Below are 12,955 nucleotides of genomic sequence, written 5' to 3'. Positions count from 1 at the left end.
TTGTAAAGGAACAAACCTTGAGCAAGAAAGGAAATTACCAAATAGGGAATGTTCATTCTTCTAAAATTAAAAACAGCCTAAATTAAAGCAGCATGCTGGGAAACCTCCTCAGGTTGTTTTTAATAAGCTTTTAAAGACAGTAGAGAGAAGATCCTGTAAATAGAGCAAAACAATCACGCTTCTTCACCCAATTCCTCACCAAGAGGAGCTCCTTCCTTTCAAGAACTGCCCCTCACCAGCAGGCTCAAGCCCAGATTGTTCTCCAGTTCTCTGGTCCTTTTAAGAGAGACATCAACAAAGTTGGGCATGAAATTACAGTGTCTGATACAAAGCAGTTCAAAGAAGACTTCGATAAGGAATTTTGACTTCTGTTGAATGGAAGGTCTACAGGGTAGTTTGTTCTTATTTGGAGCTGGTGTGGGTAAGGACAGAGCATACAGCAGGGAGAGGAAGCAGATGCAGAAAATTCAGCCAATGAGCAGTACCTTCCTGGGACTCTTGTCATGCTGGGTGTCCACGTGGGGAATTCTAGAGACAGCGTCCAGGAGTAGGCAGCCCTGTGGGATCTGGAGGGCTCAGCATGGTTCCCTTAATTCAAAGACTCTCCCTTCTTTCCATCTTCCCTTTCTATTTTATTTTATTTATTTTTCGAGCCTGTCGCCTAGGCTGGAGTGTGGAATGCAGTGGCACCATCTCGGCTCACTGCAGCCTCCACCTCCCGGGTTCCAGTGATTCTCCTGCATCAGCCTCCTGGGTAACTGGGATTACAGGCATGTGCCATCACGCCTGGCTAATTTTCATATTTTTAGTAGAGATGGGCTTTCACCATGTTGGCCAGGCTGGTCTCAAACTCCTAACCTCAGGTGATCTGCCCACCTTGGCCTCCCAAAGTGCTGGGATTACAGGCGTGAGCCACCGCGCCCAGCTCATCTTCCCTTTCCTGTTTAGATTACTTGACAATAAGATCAAAATGCTAAGAAAGACTTATTTCTGCAAAAATCAGTTGAGCAATTCAGAAGATGTACATATCAAATTTCGCTTTTCTCTACTTATCCACTTCCTTCAAACCCAAATGACAATGAAGTCATTGCCAAAGACGTCAGCTGAGATACTACAGTCATATTGTCTCATTGCACCTCAGACTGTCTAAGCATTTCATAAAAACATGCATTTTTAAATTTTCTGTTATTGCAGTTGCTTTATGCTTACTCAGCTTACATCACAACAGGAGGAGGATGCAAAGGGATGGGACTCAGTTCCACATAAGGCATCAGGTCCAGCTTAATAACCCTGAAATTCTGAAGTTCTTACATCTCTTTTCAATTTGATAAAACTGAGAAACCATAATTAGTTTACCTAAATCCTTTTGAAATTAAATATTAGTTTAAAAACATGGCTAAATGGACCCATTTCCATGAAGACAGCACCTAAGGTTGTATGTCAACAAGCCTCCTAATTTTGGTTCCTCAAGAACCTTAAAGACAAGTGTCGAAACCTTGCAGCTAAGTTTCTTTTTTTTTTTTTTTTTGAGATGGAGTCTTGCTGTCTTACCCGGGCTGGCGTGCAATGGCATGATCTTGGCTCACTGCAACCTCCACCTCCTGGGTTCAAGTAATTCTCTTGCCTCAGCCTCCCAAGTAGCTTGGACTATAGGTGCACGCCACCATGCCAGGCTAATTTTTGTATTTTTAGTAGACACGAGGTTTTACCACGTTGGCCAGGCTGGTCTCAAACTCCTGACGTCAGGTGATCCACCCGCCTCAGCCTCCCAAAGTGCTGGGATTACAGGCAAGAGCCACCACCCCGTCAAACCTTGCAGCTAAATTTCAATAGGAGCTTTCCTGTTTGTTTGTTGTTTTTGTTTTACTAATAGGGCTCTCTGAAAGTAGACTTAATTGTACCTTTGTAGGTCACTCCTCCTTACAAAAGACAGCGTTGTCTGGAAGCCAAAATTCCTTAGCTTCTACTTCATTGGTAATCACAAACTGCAGCCTCATGAAAAGAAAATAGCTCTATCTTTTCAGACAAAAAAAAAAAAAAAAAAAAAAAACTGGCCAGGAATAAGTTTCCAATGACTAGGCTGTCCTCTGAATCATGTGATGAGATTATAATTTTCTATACTTTCCGATGTACTAAATTATTTGCCAGAATAATATCTGTATTGGATGTGAATAATTCAAGGTGTTATATCCTTTTTTTTTTTTCTGGTGGCCATACACTAGAGCTATTCAGCAAAAGTGCTACTCTTCAACCACCTGATCAAAATATGAAAGGTGGAATCTTAGCAGAGTGATTCTGTCCAGTCTTGCTATTTGGGGTTGGGGTGGTAGGGAATCTGTTTTGGAGGATCATGGTATGCACATGACCCTGTATCAATATTCCCTGCAGTGTTCTCCCCAGTGACGAGAAAAGACAGGACAGGAAGGATTTTGCCAGGTCCTAGGAAGGACTTAAAGGTCCCTAAAACTAGCCAAAATATGTTATGTTCTATGGAGTAATTAGGGTAAACATCCAAATAAAGCATTTCTTGCTGGAAGTAAGGGAGCGCTTTTTCTCAGTTTCAGTGTGTCACCAAAGCAGGACATGAATCCAAAACATAATCCCAGAAAACAGTGGATTGCGTTCTTACAAAGTTTAAAGAAACAGCAATAGAGAAGTCTGTTCCAATAATGGCTGAGTCTAGAGCAAGAAAGTCCTTATATCTGTCCAGGTAATTTTTTTGTTTTAAACATTTACCTTTGTATAGTAAAACATCACACTGTTAAAAAACTGATTCTTCACAAATGGTACAATTAGTAAGCATTTTTAAATATTTTTTAAAGTAACATTAAAATAATCAGCTAATAATTGTTCTAAATTATCCATGGCTGGCAATTCACCTTAACTGAAACTTCTGAGTTATTTTAATATATACAACTAATGTGGCAGCTATTGAGTTATCAACATAGTGCCAAAAAAGAAACACCTTCTAGAAGGTATGCCTTGCAAATTTAATCTTATTATATTAACTGACAAAATCATAAGTAATAAGTAGAGCAAAGCAAGAATAAATGTTGAATGGTTACATTCATGAGTGAATTTAAGGCACTCACAATCCAGTATTTGTATGAAAGAACATGATAATAAAGAAAACCATGTTTCCTTAATGAAACTGGTATTCTTTGAACATGTTACTGAGAAGATTTAAACAGAAACTCATATTTTAAATATATTTGTAAAGTGATCTATAATTACACAGGAGAACAAAGTGCTGTAAAAGCCAGCATCCTGTCCTAGAAACAAAATGCCTGCTACATCATTGCTTAGAACTTAACATAATTAATACCTATGACCTCAATTCTGCAAAGTATTATTATTTCTATTTTGCCTATAGGGGAGTGCTTTGTAAAAACTCATTTATAACACCAGGAGTGGCTATGTATTATTGAAAACTGAGTCAAAAGTAGCTTGCCTAAGGCCACTCATAATAACTGGTCCAGAAAGAAGAAAAATCCAGGAGTGCCAGACTATTCATGTTTTCTTTTAGCTTATTTGAATAATATTTATAATACATTTAAATATATATTCTTCTGTGATTTAGTTAAGATTACCTACCAGTCAAGCCTTTGCTATCAAATTTGAACTTCTCTCCAACCATAAAAATATGGACTATGTGTTGATTAGAAAAGAATATCATGAGAAAAAAATTATGATATCAGCGATATTCTTCAAAGTCTATAATTTTAGATGCCATGCTAATGGGGAAGACAAAGACCCATCATGAATGGTCTTGAACTGGAAACTAAAGATTATGGGTCTTTATTAAGAATAAGATCATTGTAAATGTTTCTTACAACTCTTGTGATTATAGTTAACAAATTTAAATTTATTAATTTGATTATATTCATCATTGAAGTTCCTCCCAAGCCTTTATCCTCTATCTCATTTTGTGGTACAACTATCTCTTCATAATCCCAAGTCATAAACCTATTAGGATCCTTGACTTTTCTCCCTCAGCTTCTGTAACTTACTTCCAAAGTATTTTTCAAATTCATCCTCTCCTTTGTATCCTCATCCCATCGATCCCTTCATTGGTATCCCAGCTGCTCCTCGGCGTCCAGTTTTGCACCCCCTAATTCCACCTTCCTCCATTTCACATTACACCAAATGGAGTGAGGGGAGCTGGTTGGGTGACCACAAAGAATTCAAGCTGGATGTGCCCGCTGGGATACAGTGCTGAAGAGTTTGAGACTTTCAATGTCTTCCAATAACCTGTAATAGAAGATCCCGACTCCGGGACACCCTGTATGAAGGTCTCCATGACCTGGCCATGAATATCCTCCCTTTCTTCCATCCAAAGGTTGATCCATGCACATTATTCCAGCAGACTCCCTGCTTCCAGTTGGGTTCTGCTGATAGGGAGTACAGGGCAATTGGCGAAAGGAAAGAGAATGCTGTCAGAGTACCTCTCCCCTAACCTCCCTGCGGGCTCCCATAGACCTGGCTTCCCCTCCCCAGCAGAAGCCTACACCCTTTTCTCATCAGGCAACCCTCTTCATAGAGTGCTCTGTCTCCAGAATCTGGGAGAGCTTCATGCCTAGCAGCAGCAGCACTACCCTCGTACCTGTGGGTCTGTGCTACCTCTGCATTTTCCCTGCACTCTTCCCACATCTCCGCACACAGTCCCTTTATTACCCGTCTCACCTGGTATCCTGGTCCATTGCTAAAGACTCACTGCTAAAGTTAGCCTTCCGGTCACTCTCTTCTGTTTCCAATATCCACTGATCCTTTCTCCTGCCTCTTGCCAATACCTCTTTCTTAATATTGAAGAGTGCTCTAATTAACTGTGTGTATACTGCATAAATGAATTTTCATAAAACAATATTATTTCTCCAAGTTTTTGATTGTGCATTACTAACGTATACATGTAATGTCTTTCCTGTACAATTCCAGAAAGTCTCTTATTTGTGAAATCTTGGGATCTACCAACACTCTGAAAATTGAAGTTTTTTGTTTTTGTTTTTTTTTTAAGATGGAGTCCCACTCTGTCACCCAGGCTGGAGTGCAATGGCGGGATCTCGGCTCACTGCAACCTCCACCTCCAGAGTTCAAGCGATTCTCCTGCCTCAGCCTCTTGAGTAGCTGGGATTACAGGCTCACACCACCATGCCGGGCTAATTTTTGTATTTTTAGTATAGATGGGGTTTCACTATGTTGGCCACGCTGGTCTCAAACTCCTGACCTCAGGTGATCTGCCCGCCTCAGCCTCCCATAGTGATGGGATTACAGGTGTGAGGCACCTTGCCCGGCCTAGAAAATTGAAGTTCTTGACTGGGCACAGTGGCTCATGCCTGTAATCCCAGCACTTTGGGAGGCTGAGGCGGGCGGATCACGAGGTCAGGAGATCGAGACCATCCTGGCTAACACGGGGAAACCCCGTCTTTACTAAAAATACAAAAAAAAAAAAAAAAAAAAAAAGAAAATTGAAGTTCTAACTCTAGAGTTTCTCCACTTTCCCACTGGTGTGTCATGTTGGATAATCCATCTGATTAACTCAGGGTTTTCTTCGGCAAAATGACTTAATATGAGGATTAATGGGAAGATTTATGTTAATTTATTATCCCAAGTTTTATTAATGTTAAACTTTTTAAATAAAATTTACTCCCTTTTACATTTAGGTTATCAATATTCTTATTAAATATTATTTTCTTTATTCTATTATAGGTGAGAAAGGAATTCTTATTACTTTTTTTTTTTTTGGAGATGGAGTCTGGCTCTGTCGCCCAGGCTGGAGTGCAGTGGCACGATCTCGGCTCACTGCAACCTCTGCTTCCTGGGTTCAAGAGATTCTCCTGATTCTCCTGCCTCAGCCTCCTGAGTAGCTGGGGTTACAGGTGCGTGTCACCATGCGTGGCTAATTTTTTTGTATTTTTAGTAGAGACAGGATTTCACCATGTTGGCCAGGCTAATCTCGAACTCCTGACCTTATGATCCGCCCGCCTTGGCCTCCCAAAGTGCTAGGATTACAGGCGTAAGCCAATCTGCCTAGCCTTCATATTACTTTTAAAAGTGCCTAGTCATATTCTATTCATTGATACACGATTATAGATATAAGTGTCTGGTACAAGACCGTGAAAACCTGGACTACAGAGCGTTAAGGAAAAGCCCAGCTCAATGCCCTCACCAAAACAACGCCGAACTATGAAATTGTTGCTGTGTGTTGGACACCCTGCTTGGTGGGTCATACCACTAAATCCTCATCACATCACTGTAAGGGAGGCACATTCTCCTATTTATAGAAAGAAACCAAGTATTAGAGAGGTTAGGTGACTTATCCAAGGTCATGAACTGCTAAGAAGCTGAGCTGAAATCTTAACTTTTTCTGGTCCCAAAGACATCTTCCTACGACATGGTTTCCTAATTGAGCATCTGCAACATCCAAGGCATTATCTTTCATGAAAACTGCAAGGGTTGCACAGATAAGAGTTTAGACTGCTGCCCTAAATGACCATAAAACGTTAAGGATTAGCTCTGCCAAGATGCAATCCAAATAAAAATAAGAGCTGTGTTTAAGAATTCTAAATATTAGAATTGTCACGTCAATGAATTGTAGTTGTGCCAAGTGTTGGGAATGGAGGAGGTAAAATACTATCACCTCCACATTAACGGATCTGTCTGCTTGGAGCCTCCTAAATTAAAAATGCAATAAACACCTCCTTTGACTTACGTTAGTCTAAGATTTTTTTCTGGTTGTGTTTAGAAACTTCACAAGGGAGATCTTTGCTCTCCCACGCAGAGTTACAGTTTTGCTGAAGCTTCTTCAGTATAAAAGAACGCAAGCCCTTGCCTTTGCAGCTCCTCCCGGCTTCCTCATCATCTTTGATGACTGCCTGTTCACAGCAGGCCAGCAGGGTACTTTTCTGCATGCGTCTGCTCAGATAATTTAATTTACTAACATGAAGGTTACCTAAGGAACACTTACTCCCTTTCACTGCATGAAGCGAAAGGATTTTGTGTCATTCTGCCAGGAGGGAGAAAACAAAAAACAGAAAAATTGCCAGACCCGTCCTGGTACGGCAGGAACGTAAGCAGAGAGAAGGAAACGCCATTGGGCAGTCACCACAAACGTGCCCTGGTGGCTACAGGCTTCAAAGGGCAGCGGCTCCAGGGACTCCGGGCCCCCCTTTCTGTTTAATTCTCTCACTTTTGTTTCTAATTTAAGCTTTCTTCTTTTCACTCCGGCTCCCTCATTCTTTCAGCGTCCCCCCTTTCATTGTCTCTCTTCTTTGTTTTTTTCACATTTTTCACTTTTTTTAACACAAATAATGTTAAAAAGAAATTTAAAGGATACTTTTTAAAAAGTTAAAAGAAATTACCCTTTTATGCTTTCTTCTCATTTTTTTTTTTTGTTTGTTTGTTTTTTGTTTTTTTTTTTTTTTGAGACGGAGTCTCGCTCTGTCGCCCAGGCTGGAGTGCAGTGACACGATCTCGGTTCACTGCAAGCTCTGCCTCCCGGGTTCACGCCATTCTCCTGCCTCAGCCTCCCGATTAGCTGGGACTACAGGCGCCCGCCACCACGCCTGGCTATTTTTTTTGTGTGTTTTTAGTAGAGACGGGGTTTCACCGTGTTAGCCAGGATGATCTTGATCTCCTGACCTCGTGATCCACCCGCCTCGGCCTCCCAAAGTGCTGGGATTACAGGCGTGAGCCACCGCGCCCGGCCACTTTCTTCTCATTCTTAATCCATAGAAATATATCAGTGGCCGTAGTACCTATAAAGTGTCGATAAACTTGTGATCTGCTTTCACACTCAGCGTTCTTTTGTGAACACTTTTCCTTTCCTGTAACATGATTCTCTTGTTGTATTATTATGTCATACCTATTGCATTCACATCCCTCTTACTTTGTCTTGTCCCCTTCCTTTGTACATGCTCAAAACTCTCTGCTTTAGTTTAATCTCTGCTACAGCTGGGTGTTCCATTTGCCCTGCTGGCAGGTGGTGGAAAATTCTAGTGTAACTTTGCTCTAGCTGTGTTTGAAAGCTGATTTTAACTACCCGTGAATGAAATACACCTATTTCTATTCACAAGCTATTGGGGCACATTTTGAAAAGTATCAGTGGTATGGTAACGTGGCAAACATAAAACCATGACAATCTTCACCTTAAACACTACTTGACTGCTCACAGACAGTTCCTATTTCTTGCCCACAAAATGATTCTAGGCAGAGGCTGATAAGGGTTATGGTTCATTTTGTCTGGTCGGATATATAAAATGTGGGCTGTGTATGTGTTATGTCAGTTATTTTAAAAGCTTTTGCCATTTCTCAAACTTTCCCTCTGCTTTCAGGATGCTCATGACATAATTCAACTCTAGTTTTTCTTGATCTGTGGAAATGTTTCTGGTTTCAATTCTTGAATAATTTTCTTCGTTAAATGAAACTGTATATTTATTTGTACAACTTGCCTGGAAGCAGAAGGCCAAACAAGAATAAACTGGACCTTGTGATAAGCATTTTATCTCCTCCTGTCATCATGAACCAGTATTTCCTGTGTTTCTGTGTGCCATGCCATGCTATCTAATAATGCTCTCACATTTCACCTGATATTGTGAGTAAACCCAAGACACAAGTTGCTCTATTCTTATGGCAATGAAATATAAGCCAACAAAATGAGCAGCGACATTGTAGTTAAAGCTCTGCAATCTCTAACCCATGAAGACAGGTTTCTAGAGGGGAAAAAAATGGCCAACTCACACACCAGGCATATCATTTATTTCTTATTGTATTTTGTTTTATTTCCCAGGACTAACCCTCAACCCTTTAATAAAGACATTATGTAATTTCCCACAACCCCTACACCCAACTGAAAAGTAGATACAGTAATATAACCAGAAACAGAAACACAAGTTGCATTGAAAAACTTTCCCATTGCCCGATTTAACTGTTCCAAAACGAAAGTATTATTAGAAAATAAGAGTGTGATACTATTTGATTTTTCTTTTTTTTTTTTGAGATGGAGTCTTGCTTTGTCGCCCAGGCTGGAGTGCAATGGCATGATCTCAGCTTACTGCAACCTCCGCCTACTTGGTTCAAAGGATCCTCCAGCCTCAGCCTCCCGAGTAGCTGGGATTCCAGGCATGTGTCACCACGCCTAGCTAATTTTTGTATTTTTAGTAGAGACAGGGTTTCGCCATGTTACTAGTTTTTATATTTTTAGTAGAGACAGGGTTTTGTCACGTTACTCCTGAGCTCAAAGTGATCTGCCCACCTTCACATCCCAAAGTGCTGGGATTACAGGCGTGAGCCACCACGCCCTGCCTACTTGATTTTTCAAGGTAAAACCATCACTTTCGTGTAAGCATAAAATGAACACAGTAAGGATTTTATTTAACTCAATAATATAGGAGGGAAGCAGTAAGGTGTTAAAACCAGTTCAAAAAGAATTTAAAGAATATATATGTAGGCAACCAGTAATGCCAACATAAATTTACTAATAGACACAAGATGAATTAATGTACAATAGGGAAATGAAATGCAGTATTTGGATCATTTTATCTATAAGGTAGGAATCAGCTACATTTCTACTGAACAAAGTTCACTTGCTTTGCTACCAACAAGAATCATTGGCACTAATATCTTAACTTCCACCTCTGAAGACTTTTAAAATGGCCTAGTCCATAGAAAGGCAAGGAAATGTTCACAGTCCTATAAAATCAGTGCCCAGAGAGTTAGCTAGACCTACACTGTTTAATACTATAGCCACTAGTTACATATGGCTATTTAAATTAATTAGGCTGTGCACAGTGGCTCACACCTGTAATCCCAATACTTTGGAAGGCTGAGGCGGGTGGATTACCTGAGGTCAGGAGTTTAGGACCAGCCTGGCCAACATAGTGAAACCCTGTCTCTACTAAAAATAAGCAAAATTAGCCGGTTATGGTGGCATGTGCCTGTAATCCCAGCTACTCAGGAGGCTGAGGCAGAAGAATTGTTGAACCTCGAGGCAGAGGTTGCAGTGAGCCGAGATCACGCCACTGCACCCCACACTGGGGGACAGAATGAGACTCTCTCAAAAAAAGTAAAACAAAATAAAGTTAAATTAATTAAAATCAAATAAAATTAAAACTTTAGGCTTTGCAGACACTGCCACCACTGGGCGCCTCATACTGCCAGCCATGGTCAACCCTACTGTGTTCTTCGACATCACCGTCGATGGCGAGCCCTTGGGCAGCGTCTCCTTCGAGCTGTTTGCAGACAAGTTTCCAAAGACAGAAGAAAACTTTCATCTTCTCAGCACTGGAGAGAAAGGATTTGGTTATAAAAGTTCCTGCTTTCACAGAATTATTCCAGGGTTTATGTGTCGGGGTGATGACTTTACATGCCATAATAGCACTGGTGGCAAGTCCGTCTATGGGGAGAAATTTGATGACGAGAACTTCGTCCTGAAGCATACAGATCCTGGCATCTTGTCCAGGGCAAATGCTGGACCCAGTACAAATGGTTCCCAGTGTTTTACCTGCACTGCTAAGACCGAGTGGTTCGACAAGGTGAAAGAACGCATGATTATTGTGGAGGCCATGGGGCGCTTTGAGGGGAATGGGAAGACCAGCAAGAAGATCGCTGTTGCTGACTGTGGGCTACTCTAATATGTTTGACTTGGGTTTATCTTAACCAGCAGACCATTCCTTCTGTAGCTCCAGAGAGCACCCCTCTACCCCATTTGCTCGCAGTATCCTAGAATCTTCGTACTCTTACTGCAGTTCCCTTTGGGTTCCATGTTGTCCTTATTCCCTTTCATGTCTAGCTGGAGTGCAGAGTTAAGTTTATAATTATGAAATAAAAACTAAATAACAATTTGTCAAAAAAGAAAATCAGTTCCTCAGTGACAGTAGCCACATTTTAAATGCTCAAAAGCCACTTGTGGCTAGTAGTTACTGTACCTTTCTGAGATTACAGAAAGTTCTACTGAACAGCACTGCATAAATCAATAGCCACTACTCCATTAAAAGGATACCCAGTAACCCACTCTGCTAATTTCCAAGTCTTTGATTATTTTTCCTGATGAAACAAAATAAGCAATGGCAATAATGATATGGAGTAGGGACTCTGAAGGAATAATAGCTGGTATTTATTGAGTACCAATGATATGCCCGGCATTGTATCAGACAGTTTACCTAAATTACCTAAATGGGCTTTCACAATTTATGTATATTATCTAATTAAGTCCTCACAATAACTTGGCCCCATTTATTAGTTTAGGAGAGGCTCAAAGGGATTAAAGTAATTTGAGGCTTCATAATCTAGACATTATTTAATGAAGCCTCACAGTAACTATACTTATTAGTTGGTGACTCAGATACTCAAAGAGATTTAAATACTTTGCTCAAAACCATACAACTATTAAGGGGCTGAACTAGTATTTGATCTCACATAGGGTGCAGATAACAAGTATAACTAATAAAAAGACACCTAAGGAAACTGACCTTCCCAGGTGGACTTAAGCCACTTTTTATAGAGTATAGCATGGTGGCCTGGCTACTGCAGGAGAATGTGAGAAGTGTTATCCCAGCCTTCTCTCACTCTTTTTTAAAAAATTATTATTTCCATAGGTTATTGGGGAACAGGTGGTGTTTGGTTGCATGAGTAGGTTCTTTAGTGATTTGCAAGATTTTGTTGCATCCATCACCCAAGTAGTATACACTGCATCCAATTTGTAGTCTTTTATCCCTTACCCCCTTCCCGCCCTTTCCCCTTGAGTCCCCAAAGTCCACTGTCTCATTCTTATGCCTTTGCATCCTCATGGCTTAGCTCCCACTTATGAGTGAGAACATACAATATTTGGTTTTTCATTTCTGAGTTACTTCACTTAGAATGATAGTCTCCAATCTCATCCAAGTTACTGCAAATGCCATTAATTCATTCCTTTTTATGGCTGAGTAGTGTTCTATTGGATGTATATATCACAGTTTATCTACTCATTGATAGATGGGCATTTGGGTTGATTCCACATTTTTGCAATTACAAATTGTCCAGCCTTATGTCCAAGGCTGTTGCTGAACCAACCCCAGGGTATACTGTGTTTAACTGACTGTATTGTAGCACTTACACCATTGTGGTATATTTCTCATGAAATGTCTCTCTCTCCAATTAGACCTTGAATTACTCCAAGGTAGAATCAGAGAAAAATCTCACTGACTTATATCACACTGCCTAGTACATAGCTTTTCAGTAATGTACGTGATGGGTTCTGGACACACTACCCCAGTGTATGGGACCCTGGCACACTGAGTATCTTAAGCTGAAGAAAGCTGAGAAAACTGCAGAAGCTGGAAGATTTCTCTGACCTTCTCTTGTCCCTACTGTCCTGAAGCAGGTCATAAAACTAGCTGACCTTTCCTTGAAGTAGGTCATTTTCCTCCCTATACCCAGAGGAAAAGAATGTTCTTATTCTCAAAGACACAATGACACCCAGACGAATCTGAACAAACAGGGCTAAGTTCCCCCAAGTTTATTACCAGTAGGACACTCTTTTTGTCCTCCATTCATACTTCCGCATGACTGTCCATAAAAATACACTTCTCTTTCCTTTGGGTCTTCATTTTTAAGGAATCCTGTGTGATTAAAACCGTAAAGTTGTTCACTTTTCTCTTTTAATCTTTCTTTTGTTATCGGGAATCTCAGCTATGATTCTTGTAATGGGTGAGAAATCTTTTTCTCTGCTACATTTGCTAATAATATAATCTCTTCTATTTTTATATGCCTGCCCCCTGACATCATCCCATCTTCTCCCAAGTTGCCCTACACTAATATTAAAGAGTCACAGATGGCTGGTGTAAGAGTTAAAAATAAATATCTTTTCTTTGCAACCTTAGGTTCATGGCTGAGGCCCCTATAACAAAAGGCAGATTAACAAGAAAAAGCATACAGATTGATTTAAGTACTACGTGTTATGGGAGTCTCTGCATAAGGAAAGGAA

At 40.5% G+C, this 12,955-nt stretch overlaps 1 protein-coding gene across 1 annotated transcript; it reads left to right on the top strand.

Moving 5' to 3' along the window:
- Positions 1-10,154: 10,154 nt before the first annotated feature.
- Positions 10,155-10,625, top strand: LOC129526222 (peptidyl-prolyl cis-trans isomerase A-like). Its single transcript, XM_055359799.1, has one exon. The coding sequence runs from the start codon at positions 10,155-10,157 to the stop codon at positions 10,623-10,625; it is 471 nt and encodes a 156-aa protein (XP_055215774.1).
- Positions 10,626-12,955: the final 2,330 nt, after the last annotated feature.

Source organism: Gorilla gorilla, chromosome 14, assembly GCF_029281585.2.
Source record: "Gorilla gorilla gorilla isolate KB3781 chromosome 14, NHGRI_mGorGor1-v2.1_pri, whole genome shotgun sequence".
NCBI classification, from domain to species: Eukaryota; Metazoa; Chordata; class Mammalia; order Primates; family Hominidae; genus Gorilla; species Gorilla gorilla.
Note: the sequence above shows the minus strand (reverse complement) of the source record. Positions and strands in the feature narration are given on the sequence as shown.